General features: G+C 42.0%; 1 protein-coding gene across 3 annotated transcripts in view; it reads right to left on the reverse strand.

The window, feature by feature from the left end:
- Window positions 1-4,348: 4,348 nt before the first annotated feature.
- Window positions 4,349-18,392, reverse strand: part of rcl1 (RNA terminal phosphate cyclase-like 1) — a 29,284-nt gene continuing 15,240 nt past the window's right edge. For 2 of the 3 annotated variants that reach the window (XM_085990998.1, XM_085990982.1), the window contains exons 5-9: window positions 17,266-17,390; window positions 14,965-15,090; window positions 13,721-13,877; window positions 10,622-10,725; window positions 4,349-6,873 (exon numbers count right to left, since the gene is read on the reverse strand). In XM_085990998.1, the coding sequence (XP_085847124.1) occupies window positions 6,726-6,873; window positions 10,622-10,725; window positions 13,721-13,877; window positions 14,965-15,090; window positions 17,266-17,390 (660 nt within the window). In that variant the 3' untranslated portion in view covers window positions 4,349-6,725. Of the gene's footprint in view, window positions 6,874-9,525; window positions 9,994-10,621; window positions 10,726-13,720; window positions 13,878-14,964; window positions 15,091-17,265; window positions 17,391-18,392 lie in introns of all 3 variants that reach the window. The other variant, XR_015078758.1, reaches the window with a different exon arrangement.

Here is an 18,392-nt window from a genome sequence, read left to right on the forward strand (position 1 = left end):
GGTGAGCAGCGAAATTGCCTCACCATATAGCAACATCACATTGGAAAATCTACAAAAGATTTTATCCAAGTTATGCAGACAGAAAGAAATGAATTCTAACAATATTTCAAGGTCTTGTGGACTGATTCTACGTTTATTATCTAGGTATACTATCAGTAACTTGTTTTTTCTGCTTCTGTGAAATTATCTTACTTATAAATGAAAGTATTAATTTCAGCATTCACATAACCATCTGTCAGTCTGGCTTTTACCTCTTTTCGAAATAGACTGAAGACTGTGGCAGGCAACCCACATGGTCTCTGGTGTGCAACACCAACAAAGGAGCTTAATTGTTTCTTATTCATGGTACTCATTTGGGGCATTTTTGTCAGCTCAGACAAGTCTGTATGGAAAGAGTTAGAGAAACCTTGAACCTTAGCAACTGGTGGTAGACCACACCAACTGCCCAAAGTTTAAATTCAAGCAAATAGTCAGAATCAAACAGCAGTTACCATGACTACAGGCCCAGGAATAGATCCTGGAGGCAAAATCTTAAACTGAAACAACTTGCATTTATCTGGCACCTTCAACATTGGAAAGTGTCTCAAGGCACTTCACAGAGGAATGAGGGAAAATGGATCCGGAGCCAAAGGAAGAGTGATTAGGAAGGGTAACTAAAACTTTGGTCAAAAAGGCAAGTTTAGAGGAGGGCCTTAAAAGGAGAGGAAGGTAGAAAGTGGCTGCAGAGAGGGAAATGGATTCAGCGCTGTGCAGGGGATCGAAAATGCCTTCAGTCTTCCTATTGTTTTCCTGGAGGAAAGCGCTCTGGCTACAGTTGAATTTGTATGAGTAGAACAAAAAGAGAAGGCTGCCCCACCGAGCTGGTCAACAGAGCAGAAGCAGTGGAGGATGCTGTGATCGACTGTGTGAAAGGCTGCAGAGGGGTCGAGGAGGGATAATGCACCACGATGACAGTAACAGAAAATGTCATTCGTAATTTTGTAGAAAGGTTGGAAACCTAATTGGAGGGACCCAAACAAGGAGTTTAGGGAGAGGTGGGCACATTTAGGAGTGGAAAGGGAGGTTGGAGATAGGGTGATAGTTAGAAAAGACAGGTTGAGGGTGATTTTTTTTTTTTGAAAGGAATGATGATGGCAGTTTTTTTTTTTTTATATAAAGTGTGATGGTGCCTGAGAGGGAACCATTTAAAAACTCATCTAACATAGGACCAAGAGGGAAATTGGGTGGTCAGGGGTTTAATGGGAATGCAGTCAAGGGATAAAAACAAAAGGAAGGATAAGAGGATGACTGAGGGGTTGGTTTGACTTTGGTGGACAAGGGGTAAACAGGAGGTGCTGAATGGATTGCATCTCTTGGTGACAGAAATCCATGAGCTCCTTGTACTTGTTAAGAGTTGAGGATGAAGGAGGCAGGGCACAGGTAGTGTTATATAAAAAGTTTAGGATTGTTTTGCCCTCCATGATGATCCTAGAGTAGAAGGCTGATTTGGCAGAGACCCAGTAGCTTGATGTAGTTGATCCAAATCTGGCAATTGATAGGCAAGACAGTTGTGTGCCAAGTATGCTTGTTTGTACTCCTTAGACTTTAGGTAACAAAGATCAGGGCAGAATGACAGTTTTGCTGGGGACAAGGGTATCGAAGGTTGTGGCGAGGGACTGGTTGAGCACATCAACAGCTAGAGGTGTTGTGGCAAACGCAAGGCCAAATGATAGACAATTGGGAGTCGAGAGTGTAGTTTTAAATAACTTAGGCTTTATTTTTCCAGGGGTGGGTGCAGAAGTGTGGGTGAAAGAGGGTAGAAGTGCCCAAGTGATACAAGGAAGTGATCGGCCATGGTCTTGTCTGTTTTTGAGACCACAGACAATGTAAGATGACAAGGTTGAGAGGGCAGTCAGGAAAGAAACACTTCTGCAATGCTCAAAATAGATAAAAATGCTCCAGATGTGCAGCATTGTTTACAAATTACTTTGGTCACGTACCAGCAAAATTGATTATTCATTTTAGTAAATTGATAAAGATGCTCTATCAGATTAGTTTATCGAAAACCAAACCGATCTATCAACTCCAATCAAAGCTTGCTTATCTGGAGTTGATTTTAAAGTTCTGAAAGTAGGAGAATTTATATGGAAGAAAAGTTTTAGGGAGGACATGAAAGTAGTGAATTCAGAGAGGGCAAGATCAGTTGAGATGGGTATTGAACTTGCCACGGATGAGGAGTTGCTCTGTATAGAAGCTGAGGGAGGATATGTCACGAGAAATTCAGTGTGGAGCTTTTGGAGAGGCAGTTGATGAGAATTTTAACGGCGAGGTGAGAGGGATGGAACAGGTTGAGGTGCTCATAGGAGAAGATGCCAGAGGAGTAATGGGATTTGGTTATAAGGGCTACACCAGCATCATGACTGTTTGGGCAGGGCAGGTGACAGGAAGTGCAGCCAGACGAGGTGGCTTCAGTAAGGGATATAGTGTTCCCACCCATAACGCATGTTTCAGTCAAAGCAATGATGTCAATGTGATCATCCACAATAAGGTTATGGATAGTAAGGGCCTTGTTCGTGAGTGAAAGATAATTCTGGAGGGAAACGCAGAGAGATGGTGACTGTCGAACCACCAGTGGGATCTAGGGTGCAGTGAGCAGCATAGAAATCAGGCTGGTGAGTCACTAAGTAGAAGTGCCTCAACTGGAGGCAGAAAAGCAGAAGTGCAGGTACAAGGCTGAAGAAAAGATGAGGCAGAAGCATCAACAGGATGGGGAGGAGTAAAAAGAGCACCAATCTCAACACGAGGCGGGACAAAAGGAGAAACAGATGTGTGTTCTGGCACCTCATCCACTCCCTCCACCACCTGCGTACCGTGGCTGCAGCGTGTACTAGCTACAGGAGCACTGCAGCAACTCTCCAAAGCTTCTTCGGCAGCACCTCCCAAACTCGCAAGATCTACCACCTAGGACAAGGGTGGAAAGGTGCACGAGAACACCATCACCTCCAAGTCACATACTATCCAGGCTTGGACATATAACACTGTTCCTTCATTGTTGCTGGGTCAAAATCCTGGAACTCACTACACAACAGCACCTTCGCCACATGGACTAGAGGTTCAAGGCGGCGGCACACCACCACTTTCTCAGGGCAACTAGATATGGGCAATAAATGGTAGCCTTGCCAGTGACACCCATGTTCAGAGAATGAATTTTAAAAATAAGCACTTTAATTAGCAGAGAGGATAAACAATTAAGAGATTGGTGTATGGGGGTCCACTAGCCTAGCCTGACTCCAAAACCATTCTTAATGGTTGGCTTGATTACACTCCACTTTTGCATTATGCAAGTACTGTAATTGTAAAATTGCAACAATTTATGTTGACTGTTAGACAAGCTACTTTATTAAAAGCCAGCATTTGAACACCAATCAACACTTTTGTACACTGTTCGATGCATTAGGGGGGTTTCCAAGGGAAATCGTGGAATTCTTGCACGCAGCTGGAATGGTTATTCTTCCCTCACACGTGGAATTAACTAATTATTCTGTGTTTTACCATTGAATATCCTGCAAAGTCATGATTCAAAATTAGGTTAACTTAGATATCAGAATGACACCAATTGTCTGTAGATATAAGGTGAAAAATAAAGCTTTGAAATTCTACTCATATATTGCTTTTGTGTTGTCCGTTTTCCACACTGCATGCCAAGTTAATACACAGGTTATACAACTTGGTTCAGTGCGAACACAAACTAGAACATATGGTGCAGGTTACAAGCTCGTATCAGTTTACTGCCTAAATAAGAAAACAATTTATGTACACAAATGAGCATGAAACTTAGAATTTGTAGCAAAAGTCACAGCAATTTCAGACTCTTACAGCACAGAAGGTGGCCATTTGACCCATCGTGCCTGTGCTGACGCTTTGAAAGAGCGATCCAATTAGGCCCACTCCCCTACTCTTTCCCCATAGTCCTGCAAATTTTTCCTTTTCAATTATATATCCAATTCCCTTTTGAAAGTTACTGCTGAATCTGTTTCCACCACCCTTTCAGGCCGTGCACTCCCAATTTATACACATTTTTGATGCGGTTTGGTGGCCCCAATACTACACCTTCAAAACTTTTAGTGAATGGCTTCCACGTAACCAAGAGCCACCCCCTCCAAGTGAATGTTTTGTTCTCCAACCATCTTCACTCAGTGCTGGTTAACTGCTACACACCGATTCCTGGGCTTTAAAGGGTGAGGAACTCTCAAAGATGCAACCTCCAACAACCCTGTGTTGTTAAGTGACCTTGCCAGAAGTGACACAATTTCACACCAGTTCAAGTAAAGAGCTTTGGCTGGGCGAGTATTCAGGGCATTCACAACTAAAGATTCCAGAGGCATTTTATTATAAAAAGGCACTTTAACAACAGACAGTATAAATGCAACAATGCATTTTGATTGGATTGGAGAAAGTGTATGAGAATGTAATTATTTTCATTTTTAAACAGATGTACAAATGACAAACCATTAGAACATGGTCATTAACACAAATGACTAGAAACTTCAAAAAAAATACAGCATCCTTTCTTAAACACTACTTGAAAAGTGGCAACTACTTCCTGCTTAAACACAAGCTACCATTTCTTAATGGGCCTACTGTTATCAGACATTACATAAACAATAAAGAATGAACTTGCATTTATATAGTGCCTTTCACAACCTCTATCTCAAGAGGGTTGGAATACATAGGAGTGGAAGGTATGTTCCAGTTATATAAAGCTCTGGTTAGACCTCATCTGGAGTACTGCGTTCAGTTCTGGACATCACACCACAGAAAGCAGCTCCTTGGAGAAATGTAGCGCAGATTCACCAGAATGATACTGGGGCCAAGAGTTAAATTATGAGGACAGGTTGCATAAACTAGGCTTGTATTTTCTTGAATATAGAAAATTAAAGGGTGATTTAATTGAAGTTTTTAAGATGATTAAAGGAGTTAATAGGGTAGACAGAGAAAAACTATTCCCTCTGGTGGGAGTCCAGAAAAGGGGGCAGAACTATAAAATTAGAGCTAGGCCATTCAGGAGTGATGTCAGGAAGCACCTTCTTCACAGAAAGTAGTGGAAATCTGGAACACTCTCCCCTAAAAACTGTTGAGATTAGGTCAGTTTGTTAGGCAAGGGTATTAAGGTATATAGAACTAAGGCAGGTAAATGGAGTTATGATACAGATCAGCCATGCTCTAACTGTATGGCGGAACAGGTTTGAGGGGTTGAATTGCCTACTCTTGTTCCCATGTCCCACAGGACGTCCCAAAGGGCTTTACAGCCAATGAAGTACTTTTGAAGTGCAGTCATTGTTGTAATGTTGGGAAACGCAGCAGCCAATGTGCACACAGCAATTTGCCCCACAAACAGCAATGAGATAATGACCAGGTAATCTGTTTAGTGATGTTGGTTGAAGCACAATTATTGGTTAGACACCGGGGGAACTTCCCTGCTCTTCTTCAAATTAGTGCCATGGGATCTTTTAAGTCCACCTGAAGGGCAAGACACAGGCCTCAATTTAACGTCTTATCTGAAAGACAGCACCTCCAACAGTGCAACACTCCTTTAGTACTGCACTGAAGCGTCAGCCTAAATTATGTGCTCAAGTCTCTGGAGTGGGGCTTGAACCCACAACCTTCTGATTCAAATGAAAGAGGACTACCACTGAGCCAAGGCTGACATTGATCAACTGTTTACAGGGTAGCAGGTTTTTGTACCCAAAGCACAGTGGCTTTGTGGACTGTTAGTGTAATCTCCACATGGTGAACTCCTCATTTTTGCTAGGAAGGGACAGAGGCAGGTGAATCACTCAGCTGCTCAATCACCTAATGACTGGGTACCAAGTGGCACAGACATAGGGGAGTGCCTGTCTGTTCTCGGTCTGATTGCTGCAGAACCAGTGGAGGAACAAAGACTTTTTTAATGAATCAGCAGTTCATTCTTTTGCTATTCTTTGGAAATTAGTAAATATACTGCAAAAAGGTACTGGCCTCCCACTGCAGAGTACAGGCGACATGAAAAATGGTCACATTAAGTCCTGAACCTGGATGAACTGAAAGGTCTCCCACCATCCATCTGTTTGTTAAGACTTCTTACACTTTCAGCACAAATTATGTCTTTTTTTCCCAGTTCTGAGCAGGGAGGACAGGGAAATAGGGGAGAAGAACTGGAAGAACTAACATACTAGTTGTGTTGACTCCTGTTTTACCTGGAAAATAGTTTCAATTTTTCACAAAACTGGCTGCATTCACTTTGAATTATCCAGTCAGCACCATTGTGCTAGAAATCAGTTGTTATCCCAACTGAAACTACGGAGGATGCCTTTATCTCTTACCTCCAGCCCCTATAAAATATAAATATCTAACCCAACACTGACCCCGCACTGAGAATGAACATTCTGAAGGCTCTTGACAATAACTACAGTAATGTGAAAAATTCTTCGGCTGAGTAAATGCAAGATTTACAACTGCTTTAAAAAAAAAAAAACTGACATTAGTTTCTGGACAGAAACTGGTCAACTGGCATTGAGCACTTAAGGTTTTCATGTAAGCCAAACAGAAAAGCAATGTCATTCACAGATGAATCATGCCACGCCCTTGTAAAACACAATTTTTCCATGTATAAAATTCCAGAGGAACATTTTTCTGAGTGACGTTTTGCAAAAGTTTAAATATAACTGCACCAAACATGTCAAAATGCAACAGCGTGGTAGTCTCTCCTACGTGACGGTCTTGCTGATGTTAGAAAAGCCAACGCCAATACAAGTCATTAATACTTTCTCTCCACCTTTCTGTTCTTCCATGGGCTGGGCTTCAATCTTGAACATGATTTGGAAGAAGCTTTTCAGATGGCGCAGAAACTCAATCCTTTAAAAAAAATTAAAAAGTTACATTCAGTATTTTGGGGATCTGCAGTCTTTAGTGTTTCACTCTTGTAATCATTAAATATTTAACAGAAACCATACATCCTATACTCCCAGGACAAATATTTTCTTCAGAATCTCAACATTGCATCCTTCAGACTTGTACTGTGGAAGAATGTAAAGCTCACAAATCTACACAGCAAACAAGAGAATCCACAGAGGAACGATGAATCAAAGGTTGAAACAAAAAAAAGTCACAAAAAAACATTCAGTTTTCAACTTCTCCATTACTTTTTAAAAATGGACTTTCCAAGTAAATGATTAATGTTGCTTGTGAAAAGTCATGTTCCTTTGATTCGATAGTAGTATCTATCAAATTGCTTAAATTATGTCTTTTGTAGCAATTGGCTGTTAACAATCCTCGCAACTGACAGACTGAACCAGACCTGCCTTTGTTCCACATTCTTAATGAAGTCAATTAATGTGTCTGTAGTCTGGAAAAATAAGTAAAGTCACTATGATGAGCCTAATTTGTGACAGACACTAATAAAAAAACAGCACAAAGATGTTCCAGCAGCAACACCTCAAACGCAATAGCCGGGCACAATCGCGTACTGTCATAAAACACAATATAGAAATCGCGCTGTTTATGTGAAGCTATAATTTCCCACTTCTAATTGGTGAATCTGAAATGAGAACCGAATCATCTGTGCAAAAACAAAGGAGATTTTGCAGCAAAACAGAGAATCCTGCAAAGAAAGGTTTGTCAGCATCTGAAACAGGAAAAGACCGATCTCAGGTGGAGACCCTTCATTAGAACGGATAATAGAAAGCAGAACAACCCCTTTGTAGGCCTGAGCAAAACAGGGAGGTGGAGGAGAGAAACAAATCTGAAAGTAGTAACGTTGGTAAAGGTGTTAAAATAAAGTGGTGTCTCAAAATTTGATCCTCTCTGTATTGGCTTCAAAATGAGACAGTGGCCTAATCAAAACATTTTTGAGGAATGTGAACAGGCTCCCTCATCCATGCCTTTGTTACCTCTAGATTTGACTGTTCCAACGCACTCCTGGTTGGCCGCCCACATTCTACCCTACGTAAACTTGAGGTCATCCAAAAATTGGCTGCCCGTGTCCTAACTCGCACCAAGTCCCGTTCACCCATCACCCCGGTGCTCGCTGACCTACATTGGCTCCCAGTTAAGCAATGCCTCGATTTCAAAATTCTCATCCTTGTTTTCAAATCCCTCCATGGCCTCGCCCCTCCCTATCTCTGTAATCTCCTCCAGCCCCACAACCCCCTCCCCACGAGGTATCTGCGCTCCTCTAATTTGGCCCTCTTGAGCATCCCTGATTATAATCACTCAACCATTGGTGGCTGTGCCTTCTGTTGCCTAGGCCCCAAGCTCTGGAATTCCCTGCCTAAGCTTTTCCGCCTCGCTACCTCTCTTTCCTCCTTTAAGATGCTCCTTAAAACCTACCACTTTGACCAAGCTTTTGGTCACCTGCCCCAATTTCTCCTTATGTGGCTCAGTGTCACATTTTTTGTCTTTTAATACACCTGTGAAGCGCCTTGGGACGTTTTACTACATTAAAGGCGCTATATAAATACAAGTTGTTGTTGTTGTAGTAAGCCACTCTCTCTCCCCATCACCAACCACATCCCACCCAAAAAACAGTGGTCGAAGCTTTAACTGTCCATTACTGCATGGTCACCCTGTGAAAACACACACACACACACACAAATGTATTGGGGAAAACGTATGACCAAGTAAGAGGTTTATAATATTTATTCTTAATTTAAAACTATGTCATGCATCTTCATTTTTCTAATTTAGGGTTATTTCAGTGCTAAACTATTTCATGTCCGAGTGCAAATTCAGTATTTGCACACAATGACAACGTCAACTCAAATTTCTCTCCACGGATGTTGCCTGACCTGCTGAGTTTTTCCAGCATTTTCTGTTGTTATTATGGCGAGTATGAATTCTGTCAATGATTAATGTCAACGTACGAAATGGGTTTCTACACAAATGGACTTTTGATTTTATTTAATTTGGAAATGTTCTGTGATTAAGCCAGTTCACTTTGCTGGGCAATTTACAATTTACTAATCATTTACTCTCTACTAGTAAACAAAAAAAAAATCAACCCAACAGCAAATCTTAAATACAGCGGGTTTTCACAATTTACTGGGACAAGAGGGATCATAGAATCCTGCAGCACAGAAGGAGGTCATTCGGCCCATCCTGCCTCTTTGAAAGAGCTATCCAATTAGTACCGCACCTCCCGATTTTTCCCCACAGCCCTGTAAATCTTTCCTTTTCAAGTATTTATCCAATTCCCTTTTGAAAGTTATCACTGAGTCTGCTTGTACCAACTTTTCAGGCAGCACATTTCAGATCACAACTCACTGCAAAAAAAAATATTTCTCAACTCCAACCCCACCCCCGGCCCAGTTCTTTTATCAATTATCTTAAATAATCAAACACAATTTTATTTTACGAAGTCTTTGCTGGGTTCATAACACTTCATTATTTATATTAGTGGATTGTGTTCCTTAAGAAAACGTGTCACTATTTCTGCACTTGTTAAATTTATGCGTGCAAATATTGTGTTTATGATACATTCTGGAAATGGAGTTAACCCATGCTGCTTACCATGAGTGAAAACACAAAGAAAGAACTTGCATTTATATAGCGTATTTCACAAGCTCAGGACATCCCAAAGTGCTTCATAGCTGGTGAAATGAGATAATAACCAAATCTGTGCGAGATGTTGATTGAGGGATAATTATCGGCCAACACACTGGGGAGAACTCCCCTGCTCTTCTCCGAAATAGTGCCGTGAAAGCTTTTACATCCATCTGGAAGGACAGGCAGAGCTCATCCTAAAGACAGCACCTCTGGCACTGCAGCACTCCCTCAGTACTGCACTGAAGTGTCAGCCTGGATTGTGCTCAAATCTCTGGGGCGTGGCTTGAATGTACAATCTTGTGACTCAGAGTGCTACTCCTGAGCCAAGTCTGACACGTTAATCTCTAAAGGTTATAGGCCAGGTTCACTCTCGCTAGGCAGTATGGGTAAGCTCTGCTGCCATTAGTATGTAACTCTCTCAACCAGTAGTCGCTGAAAAAAAAAGAACAAGGAGAGAGAGAAGGGGAAAAAAAGTGAATCAAATGTAAGGTCAATCAAGTAGATGGGAAAGGTAAAAAACAAAAAGGTAAACAGAAAACAAAGCAAGTGCATCACACAACCCATATAGGCTTTACTGAAATCCGTGTGACAATCCCGAGCTAGGAGAGCAATGGAAATCAATCTGATCCATTCTCCATTCATTTTCATCCAATACAGTCTTTTAGTTCACTTTCTCAGCTTTACTCAAGACCAAGGGGAAGCTGCTTCCGGCACAGAATCCTGGTAAATCAAGGTTTGCCTGACATTGTTATCTCCAAACTTCATCCAGAAATGAGAGGTGGTGAATGCGCAACGGTCAACAGTCTTGTGATGGCACTGCCACTCTTCAGTTATCACAGTACTGTACCTCTTGAAGAAACAGCACCGGTACCGTGATAACTGAAAAAGGACAGTTCAGATCTCCGGACCTTCCCACCTCCAGTCGTGGGAACATTTTGAAAACTATTAAATGAGACACATTTTAAACCAACACAACAAAAAAAGCACTACATAGCAAACTATCTTTTTGCATGAAGTTCACTTCCACGCCATGCGCACACAATATAAGGCTTTCGCTTACGTGTATGGGGACAGTGGACCAATCTGAACTTTGGAAACATCCTGCTGTCCAAGGGTCATGTACAGCAGAGCCAAGCTCTGATTTATCGAATCTACACAGCCACCCTGTACAAACAGAATCAGAAAACAAAGCGAGTTACAAAAGCCCAACATTGCCTTAGAAAGAAAACTAAAATCTGAGTGACGCACAAAGTGCTAGGTTCTAGTCTACAATGAACGCACTTCACGTTAAAAATAAAGCCATTTCCACTGGGGCACCGATGAGACTGGCTCTCCCCTTCAGCATTGACTCCTGGTGCTATATAGTGGGTGGTAACAGCCATACAATGCAATAAACCAGGCTGACAGTCCAGGGCAGTGCTGAGGGAGTGCTGCACTGTCGGAGGTGCCAACTTTCAGATGAGACATTAAACCGAGGCCTTCTCAGGCGGATGTACAAGGTACCATGGCACTATTCGCAGAAGAGCAGGGGAGTCCTGGCCAATACTTATCCCTCAACCAGATTATTAAGTAGAACAATTTTGGCATTGCGTCCAGACTGAGGTTAAATTCCTGTTCAAAGCTGGCTACAAATTGTTCTGAGCATCAACAGCTTACCTCAACAGGGAAAGATTCAGTCAAAGCCACTAGCTCTCGGTGAAAAACTATTTGGATAAATGCACAGGGCTAATCAATTCCTTATACCATTAAGCTGCCATTACTTAGTAATTTTTTAGACTCGTGACCTCCGATTGTGTACAGAAGCTCTTCCAAGTGCATTAATCATCAGGTAATGCAATGGAGAGACACCAGTGTAAATATTAAAATAGTTATAAATTTAATGCACAACACTCCACTATTCATAAGTAAAACATACTTACAAGCCAGACACACTAGAATGACTCATCATTATCTTAGGATAGAACCCTAGTACAGAAACTGGTCAAATAGGAGCAATGTTCCCGTTAATTTTTGGGGGGTGAGCCGGCTGCGCGGAAGCTGCAAGAGCGCTGCGCGGCCGCACAGCTTAAAGGGAATATTGACTAGGAGGGTCAGTGGAATTAGAGTAGGCAGCCCAGAAATTACAGTTGAGCTGGGCTGAACAATGGCAGACAAAGTTTAATGCAGACCAATGTAAGTACTACACATTGAAAGGAAAAATAGCTAGCACACAAACTCCATGATTGGCGTTGAAATAGCCAAGGATGAAGTTGAAATATATCTAGGAGTTTTAGACTAGGTGCTCAACATGCCCAACCAATTCAAAGCTGCAACCAACAAAGCCAACAGAATATTGAACTACATAGCCCAAAAAAGTAGAAAACTAGTCAGAGGGACTTATGATGAAACTGCACAGGGCTCTGGTCAGATTGCACCTCGAGTACTGCGTCCAGTTCTGGTCACCGACACACAAGGGAGACGTTTACCATTCATCTTTCACTTAGAAACTAGTTTCTGAAGCTCCCTAATTTGACCTGCATTGAGCTAGCTGATCTTAGCCAGAATGCAGTCAGGCTGCTACTATTCACTTTGGCATCCCATGGTTAATGAGAATAAAAGCAGGCAGGCTTCTTGCTCCTAAATGCTATCCAGTTATCCATGATGGGAAGTGTGTACTTTTAGATTTTCATCAAGAAAAGGATTAGGCTCAGTTCTGATGCCATGACCATCCCAGTCTGCTTGCACCCTCCCGCTTTGCTCAGCCATTAAGAATGGCCAGTTGGGAGAGGTATCAGAGGGCCGCCAGAAGTGGTAGAATGCCACCCTAGCAGGAAAGAAAGGGAGAAAAAAAAGGGAGGACAAATGCGACAAAATCTAGTTTTTCCAGTGTAGATAAAACAATTGAATTTATTTTGTGCTAGCAGTTATGCATCTTAAATAAAATTGTTTGATGTATTCCACTTTTAGTGGCTGCTTCAGAACAAGGGGACATTGCTTTCTGACATGGAGGGAAAAGTTGGCATTCTAAAAGGAGACTTGCACTAAGATGCAGTTGTAGTACAGTGGGAATATTTGAAGAGTACCTCAACTAGTCAAAAAATAGGTCTTCACAACATGCAGTTTAGCTATAAACTAATCAAAACCACAATAGTAAACAATTTGCTCAGTCACTGAAGTACCATTAAAACCCAGCTCTAAAGACATCCAGAAGAACATACTACACAATGATGCCTGATCATGTCTGTAGCAACTGATGCAGGCAGGGCAAAATGTAACATTTTGTAACCAGCTCAGATCTCCACTTCTGTAGGTTTGGATCTAGAAAGCAGTAGGAGCCCAGAAATGGCAATCAATATAATTGGTTTATGAATTTTTGCAGCATCACCCCACAGTGCACGTGTCCCTTCATTTCTCCCTTCAGTTCTTCCCAAATGGGAGGGAATCACTCCTGTAGACTTAGCCACATGTAAAAGTCGCAAGCGAAAAAGATCAAGTATGCAGATAGCAGGGTAGTGTAGTGGCTACGTTACTGGACTAGTAATCCAGAAGCCTATACTATTAAGTTCAGATCCTACCACGGCAATTTGATCATTTGAATTCAGTTTAAAAGTGACCATGAAACTATCAGATTGTCGTAAAAACCCAACTGGTTGTCCTTTAAAGGAAGGAAACTTGCTGTCCTTACCCAGTCTAGCCTATACTTGACTCTAGGCCCATACCAATGTGGTGACAATTAACTGCCCTCTGAAGAGGCCTAGCAAGCCTCAGTTGTATCAAACTGCAGTGGTTCAAGGAGGCCCACCACCTTCTCAGGGATAGGCAATGCCAGCCTTTCCAGTGATGCCCACATCCCAAGAACGAATGGGGAAAAAGAAATCATCAAAGCAACACAGTCTTTTTTTTTTTAAAAGCAAGTAAAACCAAATAATCTATACTATCAAACAAAATAAATTCAAACTTAGAACTCAGCATCAACCTGGAAGCAAACATGTTCTTTTTGAAATGCAATTTAGTTTATAGAGGAATTATATTTGATCTGAAAGAGAGAGATTTGCTGGCCTATTGGAGAGGCCTTCTTTGTTTTTTTTTGGAAAGGAAATTAATTATTTGATATAGCCCAGAGTTTTTCTCTCTGAATTTCCTGCTGTTAAGACCACCAAGCAGTTTAGTGGATACTCACTCTGTAGACTTCTTCTAAAAGCAGCTTTGCGCAGTTCTTGCCAAGGTCTTCTGGTAGGATCGGTGACCCTTGACCCTGAGGATTTGAAGCCAGCTCGGCACTGAGAAACGTTCCATTTGTTGTTTCTGCTACTAAAGACAGGCCAAATCCTGGAGACCTAAAACATAATCACAGTTTATTAAAAACACTCTCACCCAAGTCCCACACTTCAACAGTGTCATGTGGAAATTCTCCCACGACATCTTATTAGTGCAAAAGATAGACTGAGCTCAGAGGAGATTGGAGTCCTTTACTTCTCACTAGACTGGCTGATGGTTCATATACTGTCATTTTTGAAATTTAGTCACAGAAAAACATATACACTACTTTAAGTGTAGCCTTATTGTTCTCTCATTAATGTGGCATGGTTTAATACTTGTCTTTTAGGGAATCAACCATCTAATCCTGCACAACACACATCCTTCCATCACTCTGTCTCCAGGTCAGTTGGGTGACATGCACAATAGTGAGCACATCGCTGTATCACACAGTATCCAAGGCACAAGTCAGGCTGCATATGAGCAGGAACATGCATTCAAGTCTTCCTATATATAAAAAAGCAGATATGATAGGGCAGTAGAGGTTTCATTCTACTTTTGACTGCTTTCAATTTTTTTTTTTTTTTCCAAATCCCAATATTCTACCAAATACTAAACAACATATACAGCGCCTTAGCAACACTGGATAATGTACAATAGCGCTGGTGGTTGACAAGAGATTCCCATTCAGCAGTTCCAGGCTTGAATCCCAACATTAACATTTAAATTGAGTTACGCTCCGCTACACAGAAAATCACGAGTGCGGGGCTAAGCAAGTTGACTGAAGGGTTTTGCCCAAACAAAGTGTCACTATTAAATGGGGAGAGAGAGAGACTGCAGCCTGACAGAGGGAGACCTATCCATTTCAGTAAAGGATTGCCATCAGAATATAGACAAACAGTGACAGCAATTATAGAGAAAAGTTGGCAACCCACAGTATTAAATCTCAGTCACAGGACTGCAACAAGGAGAAACAATCCCATGTAAATGAAAACAAAATACACATATGGAAAATTGTTCGCTTGAAGTTTGAACTACACTTCATGATTGTTAACCAGAGCATCTTATCTGGCTTTCTACCATGCATTGCATTTCAAAAAAATGATCAAAATGTTCTATCAAAATTAAGTTTAACAGTGGGTCTCCCATTGCCCCAGAATGACTCACTTTCCTGAATGTACTCCTTTCATGTGATCAGTGTAGATGTAGATATCCGGTATGAACTTGTTTAAAATGCTTCTGGCCGAATCAACAATCCTGTTGGCCATTTGTGGCGAAACCCTGACAGAGTACCTGTAGTTCTCGGTGAAGGAAAGTCATACAGCAGCAAATTCTGAAACACAGGACTGCAACTCGTAGAAGAGATTTAAAAAAAAATAAGTCTTCATCCACTTTGCACAACAAAAGCTTCAACGTTGCTTCCAATGTAATGCACAGTTCAGTCACTAGGTGCAGGCAAACAAACTCTCGTGTCTAAATATTCGTTCAATGCCAATTTTCCTCACTATCTATTCCTCCCTCCGTTTTGTCTTCTTTGCCCATTGGGTCCCGTGTGTTGTTCCCTATCTCAGGGAGTGCAGACAGGTGACCACAACTTGGGCCTCTACCAATGCCGCTGTATAACAACTTTCATTTATATAGTGCATTTAAAGTAGCAAAAACGTCCCAAGGTGCTTAACAAGAGCCACAGAAGGAGATATTAGGACAGATGACCAAAAGCTTGGTCAAAGAAGCGGGTTTTAAGAAGCATCTTAAAAGAGAGAGGCAGAAAGGTTTAGGGAGGGAATTCCAGAGTCTAGGGCCAAGGCAGCTGAAACCACGGCCGCCAACGGTGGAGCAATTAAAATCAGGGGTGCATAAGAGGCCAGAATTGAAGGAGCGCAGAGATCTTGAAGGCTTGCAGGGCTGGAGGAGGCCACAAAGGAATTCGAAAACAAGGATGAGGATTTAAAATTGAGGGGTTGTCGGACCGGGAGCCAGTGAAGATCAGCAAGCACAATGGTGATGGGTGAGCGAGATTTGGAGCGAGTTAGGATACGGGCAGCAGAGTTTTAGATGAGCACAAGTTTATGGAGGGTGGAAGATGGGAGGCCTGCCAGGCAAGCACTGGAATAGTCATGTCTAGAGGTAACAAAGGCATGGCTGAGGGTTTCAGCAGCAGAGGAGCTGAGGCAGGGTCAGAGTCAAGCGATGTTAGAGGTGGAAGTAGGCAGTCTTGGTGATGGAGCAGATATGTGGTTGGAAACTCATCTCGGGGTCAAACACAACACCAAGGCTTCAAATGGTTTTGCTCAGCATAAGACAGTGGCCGAGGATGGAAACGGTGGTCAGGGAACGGAGTTTGTGGCGGGGACCAAAGACAATGGCTTCAGTCTTCCCAATATTTAGTTGGAGGAAATTTCTGCTCATCCCACTACAAGGCATCCCAGAGGTTTCAGGGGTAATTTACCACACTCTGGAGGAAGCGCAGAGTCTCAGACTCCTCTTCCACGCAGAGTCTCAGACTCCTCTTCCACCTGGGATCGCACAGCCGAGATTGGGAATGCACTGTGGGTTTTTTGAATATGGGAGGGGCGAAGAGAAGGGGAAGGGAGAATCTGGTATTAAAACTAAACAATATGTTAAGTAAAACCATGTAATTTCTACCGCTGTCCTGGCAATGCCCCCAATTTAGCTGTGTGTAGAGGGGCCACAAGTTTCACGTATCAGGACACCAAGGAAAAATTTGAGAATTCCACACAAGAGACTCGAAAATAAATTGTTTCAGCATCTGCCATTCAGACATGTGTTTGATAGGTTTGACAGGAGTCAGCTTTAGCTCAAAGGCAGAACTCTCGCCTCCGAGTCAGAAGGTCGTGGGTTCAAACCCCACTCCAGAGACTTGAACACACAAACTAGGCTGACACTACAGTACTGTGGGATTCCTGCACTCAGAGGTGCAGAGATCCCATGACGAGCAGGCGACTTCTCCCCAGGGTTCTGGCCAATACTTAACCCTCAACCAACATCACTAAAAAGATTACTTGGTTATTTATCTCTCCGATGTTTGTGGGACCTTGCTGTGCACAAATTGCCTGCCATGTTTCCCTACATTACAATAGCGACTACACTTCAAATTACCTCATTGGCAGTGAAGCGTTTTGGGAACTCCAGAGATGGTTAAGAGCCAAAGTGTCTGTTCTACATGTTCAAATGACATCTGGACACGACTGCACATTTATAAATTGTCATAATTCATATGGTTAAAAACAGCTTCATGTACCCTGAGGTAGCACAATAATATGAGGGAGTATTGAACCTCCGGGCAGGGAAAAAATATATTGCTTAGCCACTCATTTTCCTCTCCATCCTCCGCTCCCTACCAAATAATGTGCTTCTATAAAACAATGCTCCCAAAGAAAGGAGAATTAAGTTTTAAACAAATGGATGAACTACATGTACAGAACTAGGCTCCGTGCAGAAGGATACGCCACACCTCTGATCCGTTTGATTTTGCCAGGGTCCGTTAACTGGACAGGCTTTAAAAACCTCTGCACTGGGCACGAGAAGATAACCTCACCGCCTCCTCCAGGGGCCATGCCTCTCCGGACTACCTATCAAAACAAGCGCACAACACAATCTTTACTACAATTACTGATGATCCAGGTAACACCATATTTATACAATTTATTTTCCTTGCTCCGGATCTATTTGACCGGTTAGATAAGGACTGTAACAGTCAGTTATCGCAGACAAAGGCGACCAACGCTTAATTTGCAGTTAATGGACTATTTGTATTGGAGCAATATCGCATCGCACTGATTGTTCATTTAGACAGCTATCAAATTTAAGCCCAAATCACGGGAAACACTGATTTTGGAGGGAGAAATAAAACTCTGATTTAGGGCCACTTCAATCTTAAGGAAAAGAATCTTATAATTTTTCACATATCCGATGACGATTAATATTCAGACCCATTTTTAAAAAGGGGGCATTACATTTTGTAGAGGAAGGTGAATACAATAGCCGTAGCAAATAAGATCTTCACTTAAGTGACTCAATAGATCTTAAGGTAAAGTGCATTGTGTCTTCCTTTAGATAACTTTTGCCAACTAAATTTTAATGCAAAGATTGCTCTTTAATTTTTGCATTCATAAGCATAATGCCAATTACATACACCTACACTTCAGGGTGCAACACCCCAACTCGAGGAATGGTTCTTGAGAGATCACCTGTAAAGTGTAGCCAATAGTGCAGCGTATTCCTTATATTTAAGCATACCGCTGGATTCATTCAGCACCAGCTGAAGCAGCTATTACTATTTAACACATTCATAACAGTAACTGTGTCTTCTGACCAACTTGATATCACAAGTTAATAGCCCCCCCCCTCCAAAAAAAAATGGTGACTTAATAACTCTTAATACAAATTTTAAATGTCAGTGCAGCAAAGGCAATTAATGCCAACAGTGAAATATTCTGCTCATTAAAACCTGGCAAAATTTATAATTTTTTTTTACATTCTTCAAAGTGCTGAGGAACTGAATACTGCTGCATTTTGGGCAGTGTCAGCAACTACTACTCGTCAGGTTCAACACTGCCAGGCACAGAGTTCAG

The sequence above is a fragment of the Somniosus microcephalus genome, chromosome 1 (genome assembly GCF_052327205.1).
Source record: "Somniosus microcephalus isolate GS21.2 chromosome 1, FLI_Smic_1.0, whole genome shotgun sequence".
Lineage (NCBI taxonomy): Eukaryota > Metazoa > Chordata > Chondrichthyes > Squaliformes > Somniosidae > Somniosus > Somniosus microcephalus.